General features: G+C 40.0%; 1 protein-coding gene across 1 annotated transcript in view; it reads right to left on the bottom strand.

The window, feature by feature from the left end:
• SMC4 (structural maintenance of chromosomes 4) overlaps positions 1,949-16,938 on the bottom strand; it is a gene marked incomplete at its 5' end in the record, with an annotated part of 33,141 nt that continues 18,151 nt past the window's right edge. The window contains 16 exon segments of the mRNA XM_021393957.1: positions 1,949-2,303; positions 3,618-3,801; positions 4,411-4,643; positions 5,020-5,202; positions 6,286-6,459; positions 6,957-7,101; positions 8,029-8,218; positions 8,549-8,675; positions 8,822-8,974; positions 10,885-10,964; positions 11,064-11,289; positions 11,883-12,044; positions 13,035-13,220; positions 13,683-13,916; positions 14,740-14,904; positions 16,029-16,179. Of these exon segments, the coding sequence (XP_021249632.1) occupies positions 2,106-2,303; positions 3,618-3,801; positions 4,411-4,643; positions 5,020-5,202; positions 6,286-6,459; positions 6,957-7,101; positions 8,029-8,218; positions 8,549-8,675; positions 8,822-8,974; positions 10,885-10,964; positions 11,064-11,289; positions 11,883-12,044; positions 13,035-13,220; positions 13,683-13,916; positions 14,740-14,904; positions 16,029-16,179 (2,791 nt within the window). The 3' untranslated portion in view covers positions 1,949-2,105.

The raw sequence follows: 16,938 nt of genomic DNA, 5'->3' as shown, positions 1-16,938 counted from the left end.
GGCTAACACCTGGATTTCCTTACTGCTCAGCCTCCCTCTAATCCTAAACAGCTGGAAATGTGTGGGGGCTGAACTGGGGCTATGAGACAGAGCAGCAGGGCTCGCTGGAGCTAGAACGTGGGTATTAAACAGTGCTTGATTTGCTTCCTTTTCTTCCTCTTGCCCCATTTTTTGTAGCGCAGGCCACAATGAGTCTCTGAAGCAGCGTGCCTTGAGTTTGGTGGATGTGGATTTCATGTTGTTTGCATTGTTCATTGCACGTCCGTTTGGGTTGTTTCTGTCTGGCAGGGCGGTGGGTTAGCTCTGGCTGGGTGCCCGCTGAGCTGCTCTCCCCAGGAGGACGGGGGGACAAAATACTGCAGAGGTCATGGGTCAGGATGGGGGCAGGGAGAGCACTCAGCAGTTCTTGTGGCCAAAACAAGTTCACCTTGAGGAAGATAATTTATTGCTACTTAGTAATGGAGTGGGATAGTGAGAACTAAGTCCTGTAACTCTGCCATAAATTTATCCTCGAGCCGTATCAGGGTTTTCTAGCTCCATCATGAGATGGGAAAAACCAAAACTGCACAGCACTCATGGCTGACGTTGGGATGGGGCAGAGAAAGGCCTTGCATTTTGTATCTTTACTACTGATTTTCATGCTACTGATTTTGATGTTGCTGAGCTGTTTTCTGAAAATGATCTAGAAGTAACCAGGATCGCTTTCTGGCCCCAATTCAAATAGTCTACATATACAACACTTCTATTCTATGCATGTTAATTTGCATTTGGAGAATTTTTTCCTCAGTTTATAGCCAGTTTAGTACGCTCCCTTCAGTTTTCCAGAGCGGCTGTGCTGATGATGTCTGTGCTACCAGGTGAGCACAGCCGTGGTACAGAGAGCACAGACACTGCTCTTGGGGCTGCTCGGTGCACAGAGAGGTGAGGGCAGGGCCCCTCGGGCACCACTCGGCCTCTTTGGTTATGGGGAGGCTCCCCAGGGTCAGGACTGTGACAACAGAAAGTATAATAAACTAATGCAGGCTTTAAGTGTGCTTTATAGGAAAACAGGGAAGTGTAAGCAAGGACAAACAGCAGAGAAAAGAATGAACTACCATTCTAGAACTGTGCGTAGTAAGCTTTTCTACTAGTAGCCATCTTCCAAGAGTAAACACATCAATGACTGATTATTTCTTTCTTTAAGGGAATAGGTGGATAACTGCTGCTAAGCTAACAGAAGGGACATGAAGTAGCATGTAAGACACAACTGTTTTCTGCCAAAATGAGATACTGGCATACAGCAGTGAGGAATCTCATCCCAAGGTAGGAGATGCTTCTAGCTCAGGAACTGGCTGTTAGCGACAGCTTGCCAGGCACTGGCCTGACTTCTGGAGTAGGATGTACAGTTCCAGTTCTTAAAAATACAAAAAAGACAACATTCAAAGCACAACATGCATACAGAAGTGCTGACATCACGATGATGGAAATGGAAAACTGATAAGCTAGGTGAGCAATGTGAATAGGGTACAGATTTAAATAACTTCACCTCTACAGCGAAAACAAGTTAGCTCTCTGTGAAATGATGGTAAGAGCAAGCACGTGAGAGTCACTGTGGGACTGATAAAGTGTAAATGTGCAACAACAGCCAAACCGGTTCACTGCAAAGTGGTTCCCAGTGTCTGACTCCGAGACCACATAGCTTTATGACAGCAGCTAGAAATCTAAGTCAGTCTGTTCCATTTTACAGCCTTATTCATGCAAATTATTTTATATACTGACTTCACTTACTGGAACTCACACATTGAAATGCTTTGATATTTAAATAAGGATGCTCTTTCTTTGCTGGCATTTGATAGCAATTTGCTTGCTTTAGTACACAGAGGGGAAAAAAAAAAGTCCTGAATTGACATAATAAATAATAGCTATTGTTTTTTTAATCGGTTCATATAATTAAGGCCCATACAGACTGTATGATAAAGAATGGAATTTATTTAGATTTCTTTTTATTAACAATCTAAAGAGCCTCCAATCTAAAGAGAAAAATCTCAAAATACAAAAGTACATTTAAAGAAAATACAGTAAGCAGCAATGAGAATATTAATTTACATTGGCAGGTTGGTTTTTTTTCATTCATTCTGGCTTTGAGCTATACTGTGCTCAGCAATGCCAAGTTCAATCAGTCCTTTCGCTGCAATCACCTTGGGGTTTGTTGCCACGCTTTTCGTGGTGTTGTGAGTCTTGTATATCCCAATCAATCTGTCTGCAATCTCAAACATGTTGTTCCGCAGGGAGATGATGATAAACTGCGCGTTTTTTGTTTGCTCCTGAAACAGAAGTTAGTTGTGTTAGCTCTCAGGATTTCAGAAAGCTGTGTCTTTGCATGATTTCTCCATGCAGGTTTAAGAACTACTGATACATCGCTGTGAACATTCAGTGCACAGAATAACCCAGCAGCTCTGCAGGTGCTGATCTCTCATAACTTGTCCAGTTTTGGCTAAGCCCTACCTTGGCTTTCAGCACAAAGCGTTTCCATTGACTTAACCAGGAGCTTTCCCTCTTTTACGTGACCTGTTCAAGTGAATTCAGTTAAATAAAAGCACATGCTAATTTTTGCAGAATTTCAGTTTACCACGCTTTTAATGCGAATTCCACTGGGTTTACTGAAGGCCTCCTGACTTACCTGAATTGTTCTAACAAGGGCTCCTGTAGGAATGAAAAGGAAAATCTATTTCCCCACGCTGAGAACTGGGGGAAGCAAACCCTTTGTTAAAGGGGACAAGCCCTGAAGAAGGATAGTTCTGTGACCCTGAGGCACAGTGACAGTAGATAACAAAATAACTACGTAGGGTGGTGCTTTCAAAATAGAACCAGCTTTTTGTCTTTAATAACTCAGGAGTAACAGTGTAAGGTCACGTGTATGAAAACACAAATATTATGGAAGCAAGGTTTGAAGTGCTTCCCTAGCTTTAAGTAGTTAATCAACCTTTGGCATTTCCAGACTGTTCCCAAAAGGGATGGTTGTACTTTGAATAATTCTGAAGATTTTAAGTTGAAATTAGCAACAAGAACTGCAACAACGTAAATGTTTGCTGGCTTAAATATGGTGATGATAGAATTATTAGTGCTTTTTCTTTCAGGCTTTCAAAAAAGACAGATCAAACAAACCTACCTATTGCAGCTTGAGAATGAAAAGCAAGTAAAAATCTTGGCTGCACCTCAGGATGAAGTCATGAGCCTGGATATGTGAACGCCCCACCAAGAGCATCTCAGCTGCCTAGGGCTGATTAGTTTCAGAGTAAGTACATTTTAAAGAGCAAGGAGTAGCAGCAAGGCTGTGTTGAACTATGGCACCGTTGGGAAACTCTTGTGCTCTTTAGACAGCTTTTGAAAAAGTGCAGTGAGGATGTGGGGAGGAATTATAGATCCTCTGTTAGCAGCCCAACTTCAAGAATGTAGCAGCTTAGGAAAAAAAAAATGCAGAAAGCTGCATTCCGAGCACCTTTCTGAAAATCTGCTTAGCACACAGTTAGTTGAAAATACTGCATCTTACAAAGATTTTAAATCTGGCTGTAAAAAAAAAATCTCTTCTCTGGCAGAGAAGGAAAAAAGGTCCCACCACAATAGTTATGGGTACTTACATAGATGTAAAATGCTACAATAGATACATTTTTGAAGTCAAGTGCTGCATCAATCTCATCCATAAAATAAAGCGGTGTTGGCTTGTAATGATGGAGTGCAAAAACTAGAGCCAGCGAACTAAGAGTCTTCTCTCCTCCTGATAAGTTAAATATCTTCTTCCAGCTTTTCTTTGGAGGCCGAACACTGAAACAAAATTAGAGTTTGTAAATTACTTCTGTTTGTGAATAAAAGAAATATGTCATGGTGAAAAGCAAGTCACAAGACAGGAGGGAACTGGTGGAGCAGCTCCCTGGGCACACGCAGCTATGTGGTCAGCTGATGTTTGCCTGAACTGGAGCTATTGTAACACTCATCTGTTCTCTGTGGGAACTGCAACACTTAAGAACTCCTATTTAATTATATTTCAAAAGTGTTACTCTGTTCTTAAAGTAATGAACGTACTTTTAGGACCATTTATGACAGAACAATGTCTGCTTACCACTATGACTCGACACGATTCCTTGGGCAAATGAAATGGTTTGGGAAACAAGAAAACTGAGAAATTACTTTGAAATCCAAGCTTTCTAACTGCTGTTTGTTAGGTAGGTGTTTCTTGAAGTGAAATGAGCCTCTTCATTACTCATTGCTAAAAAGTGGTGGCTTCTGTGAGTATCCTGCCAGTGTTTGCCAAGGGGTGGGACTACCTTGGCTACCTGATGATCACTCAAGATTTTAAAGAAAACGGATTAAAAAAAAAAAAAGGCAGTGCAGTGATTAGGGATTGCAGCAACAATACCAAGTATTTTCACATACCTAAACATGATTCCCTCAGAGAAGGGATCCAAACTGTCTACAAGTTCTAATTCAGCATCTCCTCCCAAAGTGAGCATCTGGTAGTTCTCCTTCAGTTTATTTGTTATTACATTAAATCCTGCCATGAATTCATTTAGCCTCTGCTTCCTGAGATCTTCAAAAGCTTGTCTAAATCTGTCTCTCTCATTGGTAATGTCATCCAATTCAGCCACACGTTTTAAGTATAGCTCTTCCTGTAAAAAAAAAAAAAGAAATGAAACACAACAAAACCCAAGTGCAGTTAAAGAAGCTGTCTCTATTTTAGATTTTATGCCATCTGAAAATTTATTTTTCCCAGAATGACCAACAGCCTTGAAATAAAAACAAGAATCGAGAACAAACCCTCTCTTTTTTCACTGTTCAGTTCTAATGTGGACTCTCCCTCAGTCATTTAATTAACTTGAACTTATCATTAAGCAATTAACATCTATTTCAGTAGCTCTGTGCTTCAGGTAATCTTACAGCTCTGCACTGTTGGTGCAACAAGACAAAGCCATGCTGTTGTGCAGACACGCGGCGCAATATCAAAGCAATGAGTTCTACTGCTACCTGGTAGTAGCAAAGCTTTACCTTTCTCCTATATTCTGCAATAGCACCGAGGTTGGGTTTCATTTCATGACACTGTGCTTCCAAGAGAGCTATTTGATTAGTGATAATGTCTGGATCCTTGATAGCCTCAAGCTCTTCTTGACTGAGCACTGGGAGTTCTTCGGGTGGCTTATCTTCTATGGGATGCAATGATAATTTTGATATCTAAAAATCAAAATCAGTTACTAGAAATCTAAAGATGACATTAATTATCACATGAACACGTTTCCAAAGTAAATATTTCTGGTATTAGTAGATACTGAACCTTCCCAACATTCAAAGCCTCTTCACTTAATTCTGCTTAAAATTAAGATGCATGCAAGACAACAAACGTGCTATAATCCTGTTACTTTGTTCCTGAAAATTCATTCTTAGAAGTGGGATATTTCTCTGTATATGGAGCAGTAGCAGGTAATGTGGGTATCATCCCTACTTTCCTTATCCTTAAAGTCTCTTTTAGAACTTCAATAACTATGTATTTCATACCTTGTGTTTGCAAGGTTGAACAGCTTCTGAATACCTCTGCTGAGTAGCTGCCTTGGCTGTCCTCAAAGGAACGAGGGTGTAAAGGGCACTGCGTGATCACCTGCTGGTCTGCACCTACCTGGCCTTTATTTCTGAGCATCTCCCTGTGCACACACCGTGTTTTTGCTCTTTCCATAGACCGTGAGAAACAAAGCCAGCCCTGCCATTGCCTCTGATTGATTGACTCTCTGCACTCAGCTAGCCTATGGGTCAAAGAAGTCAGGGTTCTGTGCAGAATCGCATCCTCAAGAATGAAAACCATTCCCAGAAGCTGGTGGAAGACACTTTTCATGGAATTAATTTCCTTTGTTTTAAAGAACAGCTTAGTGCATACAGCACTGAATGTTTTCCTGCTCCTCTTTGCTTCTCTCATCTTTTTGGGAAGGCTTTTTTTTGTTGGTTTTTTCCCCCAGTATCTACTGAGAGAATGCCCAGGCACAAGAGTCTCTTAGTATTATTGCCTCCTATTTTCTCCCTCATTGCTTTTAAATAGTGTTATGTCAGTTACACTTAGCCCACCATTCTCTCATAAATAAAAAACCTGACAAGTCAAAAGCTACATCAAAAGCTACATGCGTGTCACCTTTTTTTAGAGCAGGTTTTTATAGGATAAACACCAAGAAATAATGAGCTGAATATTGATTTTTGCCTAAGTGATTATACCATATTAATCTTTCTGGGATATCATAATTCAACTTCTACGAACTGAAAAAAATTCCTTACCTCCTTTTGCCAGTATTTAACCTTCGACTGATGCGTGGCAATATGACTATCGATTTGTTCAATTTTAAACTTGATATTGAGAGCTTCCTTTCGCAGTTCGTGTTCATCATCTTGAATAGCTCTCATCTCCTGCAGCAAGCTGCGGTGCTCCTCCTGAACGCTCGGCAGCGCTTCCTGCACAAGGTGACACACAACGTGCATTCCTCAGTCGCCTGGGAAGTGTTAGCCCTTCCTCACCTTCTAGGTCTGCTTTCACTAAATTATTCACAGAGCTTACTCCCCACAGTCAGAAGTATGGCTGTAAATAACACACACTCTAGTAGTAGTTAGGTTAACCTGGTCCCCGGGTTCTGGAATAGCACCTGTGAAAATACGCTGCAGTTTATACTTGAAATCTAGACCTGGATTAAGCAAGTCCCACACTAATGTTTTTAATGCTTTTTTATATCAGTGCCATGAAGTCGGAGGCTCAAATTGCAAGGTAGCTTTTTAAATGAAGCTATCTGCTAATGAACCCATTTCTGTATTCCTAGGCCTGCCTGGAATTGTCTTGGGATAAAGGTTAACAGACAGCACCAACTAAGACACCTTTGGTGCAACAAATACTATGGGCAATTCATTTCAGGCAGCGTCCTCTATGAAGAAATACACCACATTAACATTACACTTACTTCAGCTTGCTTGCAGTCGTTCAGAACCTCGGTAGCTTTGTCTTCCAGCACAGTCAGCTCTTCTGTTAAGTCTTTAATTTCTTTCTCATTGTCTCCAATTTCCTTCTCAGTGCGAAGAACAGAATCTTCAGATTTTTTCAGGTTCCTGAATGGATACCAAGACATTCACGTACTTCACAAGTGCAAATACAACACAAGAGAATCCAGAAGCACAACCTTACTTATATTGTTCCCTAGGTATTGATAACCAAATGGGAAGTGCTTATGTATGCGTGAACCCTCATACACCTGAGATATGCAGGTGAGACAAGGCTGTCTTCTGTAAACACAAACGCACAGTTCCTTCTTTCACACTGTTCTGACACCCGCTCCAAATGCTTGCGTGTATTGCTAAGCTAAAAGAAAAATACAGCCCATTTTCTTTCCTGACATACTTCACAATAAAACTAGTCCCTTCAGATGTGAACTGCTCCACTGCATGCCAATAACCGTTATTTCTAATTTTTCTCCTGACGTATTTTAGTGATAGGCAAATATTTGCAGAAAAATACCGATTTAGTGGGACTTTTAAATCACCCATTGGAAACTACAAAACGTTACTGCCTTTGGCTCTTCTATGCAAGCAGCATTTACTCTGATGTGTGCAACGGAAAAGTAAGATTTTAAGGTTGAGAGATTTTTAACTGTGGCACCCACTTAAAGCACACAAGTGTGCTACAGATTCTGATACCAACAGATCCAGCTCTGTGGAGACTGAAATGACTCTCCTCGATCAGGTGTCACTAAGCTTTCTAGGTCTCTGATTGTCTGCCTGTAAAACACACTAATTAACAAAGACTGATTAACTAATTAACAAAACCTTAATTAAGAGCCAGTTTCAGTTTGAGGTGTCTGTTTAGAGAAAAAGGCTGCGATCTTCTCCCTTCAGTTTTCCTCTAGCCATAAGGAAGTGAAAGCACATCTGCACCCTGACAGATCTCCCACGGACAGATGTACGTGCAGTCTCAGGAAGCACAGAACTATACAGTGACAGCCTAAGGCTTGAAATGTCACACACTGATGTCTACTGTACCTGTGTGCAGTCTTGATTGCCACTTGGGCTTTAGTAATAGTTGAAGTACATTCATCTATTTCTTGGTTGATCTTATCAACTTTGTCTTGCTGTGTTTTAAGTTTACGATTATTAAAATCAATTATGAGGTTATGTAATCTTTTAACTTCGTTTTCCATCTTACCAGCTTGCTCAGAAACACACTCATAATCTGTTGATAAACAAAATAGTGTTAATGACATTATGTGGTCTCTAGACACAGTTCTGTCTCTCTCCATTGTATGGCAGAAAGATTCAAGATATTTATACCCTCAGACTTTAGTGTGATTGAGAAAGTAAAGCATCCATACGCTCTTGATGTGATATTGTTCAAAAGAGGAATACAGGATATCCAAAGCAGACTGTGTGCTCTTTCTTAAAATGCTATAAAAGCAAAATGGTGAGTACAGCACCGATAACATGGAAGAACAAAGCATTCACTCCTGCATTAGTAAATTAACTTGACTACAGTCTTTATTATCCCTCTCTCCACAATAAATACCTTTCTTATAACTATTGAGAGCTTTCTCCAGTTCCTTCTGTTTGTTTTTGTCTGGAGCTGCAGCAGTCACGTTTGCTTCAAGTTCCTTTACTTGGCCTTTTAGATGAATTTCTTGTTCAGAAAAACTCTACAGAAAACAGAACCGTGTTAGAATGCCATAGTTTCAGAAAGATCTTTGATACTGGCAAAGATTACATTCACTTGAGGCTGAGGAGCTGTTCTCCTGCAGGTGCATGTAGAAACCAGATGTTACTCAGTGATGAACTTGTTCACCTGGATACTGGCTGTATACTTTTCTAAAGTGTTTCTCATTTCCCGAACATCTTTCTGCAGTTTTGTTATGTCTTCTTCGAGTTGTAATTTTTTTTCTTCACACTGTACTGCTCTTTTGGAATCCTTCTGCAGTTCAGATTCCAGTCTGTCGACCTACACAAAAATGAAACACAATCACAGTGTCAGCACTACAAAACACAGCAAGCACTCGTTCACGTGCTAGATGGTCTATGATCTCTTAAAACACAAAAGTGATGTAAAGACTTGAGACTTTTCCGCAGCTGGACAGAATGTGGAGGCTGCTGAGAACATCAATGATAAGTGAACAACAACATGAGCAAGCGTAAGGAGAATTAAGACACAGAATCCCTGTCAAAATACCTAGTAATGGAAAACTGCTTCAAGGAAGTACAACGAGGTTAAGCTTGAAAGACTTAAGTCAGTAGTGAAGGCAGAATCTAAAAAACTTAAGCAGAAGCTAGATGTGATTTCTGTTGTTCTTTAACTGATAAGATTCTGTGCTCGTTGGATTTTGTGGTAATCTGGTGTTAGGAAGACAGGCTCTTGCATGTAGTAATGATTAAGAGAACAAGTCTTGCCATTCACCTTCAAGAGCAGGAGTAAAGATACATGTCAGGTCTCAGCCAATGTTCTGTTTCTACAAATAGCAAACTGTCTAATGGGCACAGACACGAACATACTTCTTCACGTTGGAGTTGCCGAGTTTCTAGACAAGTGCACAGCAAAACCGACAACAGAGAAATCAAGTTATAGCTACTGATGCTTACTGAGTGCCACAGTATGTCTCGTGGACCAAACAGAAAACAGTAGAGATAAGCATGTCTCTTGGAGAAAGCTAACCATGGATAAATCTGAAGTCTGAAGACAAGAAATAGCAGTTCTCCTATTACTAAGATAGAAATGTGAGCTGGCTTATGTATTTATTGATCCTTTTCAAGACTGGGACTATAACAGTTTGTCCATGAGATTAATTTATTAGTTCAAGACACACTCAACGTTATATGAATAGCCTTGACAGAAGTTGCCCTGTCAAACTCGCTGGTGTTTGCAGAATTATGACTACTCTTGGCTAATACAATCCTATTTTCCAAGCTGAGTGAAGGTGAAGATACAGAAGAAAAATAGATACATTTTTTAACTTCCCAGTGATAAAACCAAATGGTGCTGAAACACTAGCAAGGACAGCAAGAGTGGTGACATGATTATCTCCTCCAGCAGAGAAGCCTTCACGTTGAGTTGCAACGTGGGGTTCTCCAATATGAAAGTATTTTCACATAGAAATACTAACCACTGTTTCTGTGTTTTCAGGGGTAAGCAGGTATTCAACCCTTGTGTTGGCCTACAGCTCTCATTCCTAAAGAACAAGAAGTTCATTCTCTGCCTGTTGGGAGAGGACTGACCTCAGGAGCCACTGTCTACTTGATAGTTGCATGGAGGAGCTGCCTTCTTGCAGAGGTGTTAATACTGTGGTTTGATCTTAGGTTGATCAGCAGATACTATGGAAAAAGGACACGGCCTACAGTTCTATTTGCACTAAACAGAAGTACAGAGTAAAACCCAAATACATTCAGATGGCAAGGAAGTATTTGGATTCTTCTAAATATCGTTGACAAAAAGTTTGAAGGAAGATGTTGCCAGTCCCTGAGAAATCTTACAATGACACAAAACAGTGGACAAAACCTTTCTTTTCCTACTGCTGAGTTTGCATGGACTGCTCTGCAGCAGAGTGGTTCCTTATAGCCAGTATCATCCACATTCTCACTCCCACCTTCAGTTTCCAAGCTATCAAAGGCAGCACAAAGGGACCAAAAGTAAATAGGCATGTGAGGGTTGGGGTGTGAACAAGTGCACTTAAGAGTGAGAGAACCTATGCTAGCCTCATAAACTTTCAGCTTCTTTCAGCTTTCACTCACTATCAAAGTATCTTACATCTTGTTAACTACTTGTACGTATTTAAAAGGAGATTGCACAGGTGTGTATGAACTGTCAAAACGTAACGAGCTTTAAAGAAATTCCACTTTTAATTAAGATTGTGCACTAACCTCTTCCGGTGAAACATCAGTTACAACTGAGGAGCCCATTCTGCCCTTCATTACTTTACCCCCACCACCAGTCATTGTTCCTAAAGCAGAGAAAGAGGAAGAGAATTCAGCATGCTTCGTTTTGCTTCGATAGCATCTATGAAGTGCTGACATATAATCAGAAGTTTACACTTCAATACCTGACTGCTCAATGATTTCTCCTTTCAGCGTTACAACCCTCCACCTTTTGTCTTTTTGGAATGCTATTCTGGTAGCATCATCCAAGTTGTTAACCACCAGGGTATCCCGTAACGCAAAGTAAAAAGCTGGGCAAAAGTTCTTGTCCTCTACTTTCACCAGGTCAATCAATCGAGGCACATTTTCAGGGGTTGGGATTTTTTCAAGATTTTTCTTCCATATGGCCATCTACATAAAACAAAGGGAAACAAATGAACACGAGGCTCCTTTGGATACATACAATAATGAAATGGTCCCATCACTCAAGATATGCTCAGGCTTTAAAGCAAATGTAAATGTTCTCTAGTTAAATGTAACTTCTCTGAATGGTGACACTTCCTTTCTTAGGGATCTCTACTTTCTTGCATAATAATTAAAAACTCCCTTCTAATTCACTGTCCCCTTTGCTAGCCATACTTCTTGCTTAAATTTCGTAGTTTCCAGTTTCTAGATCACCAGAATTAGTGAGTTTGCTAAATTTGTTAGGAAAATCCGAATACAAAAATATAATCGATCAAAAAGACACAACAAACATTTGCTGTACACACATGGCTAACCAAACAGCTTTGTAATTCTTTGTAATTAAACATTATTGTTTGCTAGTAGGAAATTCTAAGGTACCAACATCCTATTAAAACATGTTACATTTTAGCTTTACCTGTATTAATACTTATTCAGTGTAACATACCAATGTAACACATATCTGTATGCATATAAATATCACTGTGCATCTTAGGGTAAATCAGCAAGGTGCTTTGTTTTGCCCCAGCACCAGTACTTACTTTGTCCAGGGCTATAAACGTGGCAGCTCCAATTTCCGTTTTCTTTAAGAATTCCACACATTCCTGTGCGGTATCGATTGTGTCAACTACGATGTAGTCTAAGGCGGCACAAGATGATGAGATAGCAACGTCATACTTCTCATCAATAGCTCCCAAGTCTCCCTGAGAATTGAGGGGGGAGTGGAGGGGGGAAGACAGAAATACTCTCATTAGCAAGGCACCGATGTTTTGTCTTGGTGTTGAGAGATACGACAAAAACTTTACATACAATGAAATGAGATGAAAACAAATTATACAACTTTTTTTTTTTTTTGCCAAATAACTTAAACCTTAGTTAAAATTTGTAAATTAATGTCACACCTGACTTCTCCTGCACACTGCTATTTACGTGTTTCTCCTGTACTCGGTTCCATAATAGAATATGAATTCATATACTTGGAGTTTCAAAAGTAGTGATTCTGACGAAGCAACGTGGTAGCGATGAATTTATTTTCTGTAGATAAATGGTAAATTTTCTATGCCAGTGTTTCAGCGAGGCGGTCTGGCCTAGCAAAATCATTTCATTTATTCTGTGTACGCTTCTACCAGTGGTCTGCTGGGTAGCACCTCGCAAGTCAGATACCTCTGCAAGCATTCCTGTACGCAACCGAGGAATGGGTACTAGGCTATTCATCTCCTCTGAAAACCTTCACGTGTCTGCAGGTTAACGAACCAGCACGTGCAGCCAGCCCAGTTATCCAGGAACACCTTAACCTCAGTCCTTCCTCTGGCAAGTGGACTATATCCCTTTCAATTTACCTATAGCTGAGTTTTTCAAATAGACACGCATCGAATGTTCTGAAACAGAATCCTCTTACAGGAGCAGGAGGGGCAAAGAAACAACAGCAGAATACAACATTATCACTTCTACATGTACACTGATATATGTATTGCTTGACTCCAGAAAGAAAAAAGGAACAAAGAACTCTACTTCGGCAGCACATTTTCAGGCCTTTAAAATCAACACAGCTTGCAGAGAAGCAATTTATAGCAAGTCCATAGGATTCGCAACTAGAGGGAAGTGCAGAATTCTGCCTTTCACCTATTCACATAAAAACCACTCTAACCCCGTGAAGTTTAAGACAAAATCTGGAATGGCCTTTTAAAATTTACCAGTCTTCCATATATTCCAGGAATACTTCCCGACTTCTTCTGCTCAAGCAGAGCCTCAAGCACTTTGCCTCGATTGCGATGCTGTGCTAAGGAACTTTTCGCTTCTTCTACTTTTTGACGGAGATTTCGAACAAGGTTCTGAGTCCTCAGTTCTTCTTCTTTCAGCTTCTCAAGCTTGTTCTCTTTCTAACGGGTACAAGAAAGATGTTAGCCACAAGGATCCTTCGTATTCTAGGACACAGATTCATGACTGTGTAAGCAGTGAAGGGAGCCACTGAAAAACAGGTAGGAAAACGTTCACCAGAGCAATGGCTGTTATTTGTACACTTGGAAACAGATACAACAGCTCATGCATGTGTGAATCAGGCTTACACCAAAGTATCAGGATTTTTTTTCTATTGGGAACGAGAGGGGAGCATGAAATGAAATTCAAATGGCTCAGAAACATAGCTATTTATTTCTCTTACCATGTCTAATTATTAAATTTCAGCTGATTTGCTTGTAGAGATGCGTGGGATTTAATTTCCAGTGCTCAATGTTAATATTTTCTTAAACCAAACTAAGTTTGAAATCAGATACTTAAATTCAGTGGTTAATTAAGTATCTGAAGGTAGTTGTTAAATTCCATGTATGAAAGTTAGGTCTCACCTCCTTCAATTCCAGTTCAGCCTTAGGTAACTTGATATCTATATCTTTAATAGCGGCCTTCCTTTGCTTAAGAGTTTCAGAAGTAGTCATCAGAGCCTCCTTGGCCTCGTTGAGCTGAGACACAGCAGTGTTATAGCGCGTGAGGTAGATATCGAGCTCTGCCTGTGCCACATCCATCTTTGAACGAGCGTCATTCACCGTCTTACAAAACTCCACGAGCTCCTTCTCTTTGCCCTGCACAAATGGATGTTACAAATCCAAACACAACAGTGGGATTCACTCTGTCAGTCATGCTGTGTGAAAGGTAACAAGGAAATGAGCACATTCTTTTACTAGCAGAAAACAGATATGGAAACTGTTAATTAGAACAAGTATGTCTGAGTTTGTTAACATTTTCTTTATGATTTTTTTTTTCCATGGCTATCAAGAACGCTGTGGAATTACCTTAAACCAATTCCATATAAGCGTTGTATTGCCTTCTTCACTTGAAGTTGCAGAGAACACTGCCCATTAAATTTGCACTAAATTTGCACTAAATTACAGATCAAATGGAGACTGCGTTCAGTACAGGAAACAGACCTCGACATTTATAGAATAAATTTTCAGTCTCCAGATTTTTAATGATTGGGCAGCTCACATCAACAACAGTAAGTGCTGCAGTAGTTGTGTACGCACAGACAGATCACAGCTGTGTGAAAGGCCTGGAGCACGGCATTCCAAAATCAGATTATAATTATTATTTTAAAGTAACATGTTGGCTTGAACATTTTGATGGGAGAAAATTCAAGTGTGTTCTAGTAATGGAAGTGTAGATTTATTTAATGTATGTGTATGAACGATATGCTTAATAACTTATCACTCTGAAAAGCAAACAACCTCGTGAGAATCATTTCGCTGATTGTAAATTCTCAAAATGAATTTCCCAGTTAGCCTCCATCAAACCAACACAAGGAACACTGGCACATAAATCCCATTTTCCAGCTAGCTTGTGATCCTTGCATTCCTGACTCCTAAAGCTGCATCTCAGTTAAAACAGAAAGCGCCCAAGTCAACAAACCTCTTTTTCTTTCTGAATTTCTCGTGTTTCCTCTTTCAGGCTACTCATAACCTGTTTGAGTTTTTCCTCTTCTTTGTCTTTTGCCTTTTCAAGAAGCTCTTTCTTAGATGTTGCATCGCTGATGGTTTTTTCGCTGTTGGAGGGTATGTTTTTCAGTTCTTCTACCTACAGAAGGAAAAGATTAACTCCCTCTTCAACCGAAACAAAACAGTTTTTGGCTGCGTCTTTAAGTTCTGCCTTTCAATTTCTATGTGGAAGCCAAAGTAACTCTGAGGCATAACAGACTGTCTGTCACTTCCACCTGGTAAATGAAAAGGGAAGATGACATCTGGACAGCGATGAAGACCCATGTATGTCTTCATATATTTGAAAAATGCATGTCCTGGGGATTGTCTTATGCTCCAGCAATCAATGTCCACCTTGCAGTTCCCACTTTAACTTCAGCATCCCGGAGCCTTCTACGTGTATATGTTCTCTGTCTAATTACAAGGCATCTTTTCTTCTTCTGGACCGCAGAATAGGCCCAAAAGAAGGTTCCTTAAAGGTATTGGCAAGCTTCTTTCAGCTTTGCAGAGGCATGTGGAGCAAGAGTATGACAAAGAGAACCCAAAGACTTCTGAATTTAACCAGTGTGCATGGTGTGGCAGTATCACAGGGATGAAGATCACATTTTTGTAAGATAAAATACATTGATGGCTCTAGCAGGAAGCCTGGAATTTATCTGCAAGGCTTGTTCAGTTCTAGAGCCAAGCTGTATAGAGAGAGCATAGCTTTATGCATAACCATTCAATTATTTAAGTCTTAAATATCTACCTTCTAATGGCAATTTAAGGTCTCAAACAACTGGTAGGAGCCAACTTAATAAAACACATCCATTATGCTAATTTAATTAACGAGGAAAACAGACAAATGGTTTAAAAGTGCAAACATGCACTGTCCCTCTAACCTCAGCAAACGTGGCAAGCTCATGCTTTTCAAGCCATGAGGCCATTGGGAAGCAGGCAGGAAGCAGCCTGGTACTGCTGGCTGTAGCTCCCATAGAAAGACGTGAGGGAATAGTTATTTAAGGGAGAACAACGCAATGCAGTAAGTGATCAGCAAACAAAACCCCAGCTGACAAATGACAGCAAATATCCAAGCGAAAAAAAATTGAAACGTTTTTAAGCTTTCTTTGTTGCACAAAGTAGAATTGGTGTCCTTTGTTACTGTTACCCAGCTGCACAAAGATGTTCTTATCTAGAGCAGCCAAGCACGTTCCTTTAAGCAAAGCAAGCTGCAGCGCACGCTACCTTTTCTTTGTCGTTCTGAAGTTGCTTCTCCAGTTTTTTAGCCTTGCTTTTGGCATGCTTCAGTTTTTCCCTTACTTTAACATCCTGCAAATCCAACTGAGTAAATTTCTTTTTATTTTCATCTATTAACGTTGTAATTTTATCAATTTTCCTAGAAGAGAAAGAAGAAAGAATTATCTATTCCTTATCTTAAAACAGTGTCAGTAGAACTTGGCTTAATAAGTGAGCATTCAGGACTTAAAACAATACTGGTCAGTTTTTGTGAGAAGCAGCACCTAACACTTACTGTGTTTGTAGCATTTTCCCCAGGGCACCGATTTTTCATCAGAAAAGATAAAACTAGTGAAAACAATGTTAAACACATTTTCAGAAACTATTTTTTTCTTTGATAACATTTGTAATTTGTAACTCTCAGATCACCGGGATCTCGGAGGATGAGAAGGCTCGGACTGCAGTCAGATGGCAGCTTTAGTAGCCAAGGAAAACTCAAATCACTGATAAGAGGTTCATAAGGAAATCAGAGGAAAATACAGGTGCGTTCACGTACTTAAGCTTTTCAGACGTGTATATGAAAACCTGAAAAGAAAATCTTCCAGCTATTTTTTGTACAGCCAGCATAAATAAGTAGTTTGTACTTCTAAATCCATACAAATCAGGCATTTTAGTGGCATTAATGGTGGCTATTACCCAGATTTCCCCAAGAGAATCAACACGCAGAACTCCAAATAAATCCAATGACAATATTTTAAAATTTATTTACGTGAAAATATCATTTAATTCATGCCAGGAATTATTCACACATCCCATAAGAGATTCCACTCATCAGATAATTTACGCTGTTGGTGGAAGGACTTCTAAAGAACCCAGCTGTGCTCCCTTCGTTTGATCATCAGCCCATGCATCTATTTCA

The sequence above is a fragment of the Numida meleagris genome, chromosome 4 (assembly GCF_002078875.1).
Source record: "Numida meleagris isolate 19003 breed g44 Domestic line chromosome 4, NumMel1.0, whole genome shotgun sequence".
NCBI lineage: Eukaryota > Metazoa > Chordata > Aves > Galliformes > Numididae > Numida > Numida meleagris.
The sequence above is the reverse complement of the archived record's forward strand: the minus strand, read 5'-3'. Positions and strand labels throughout refer to the sequence as shown.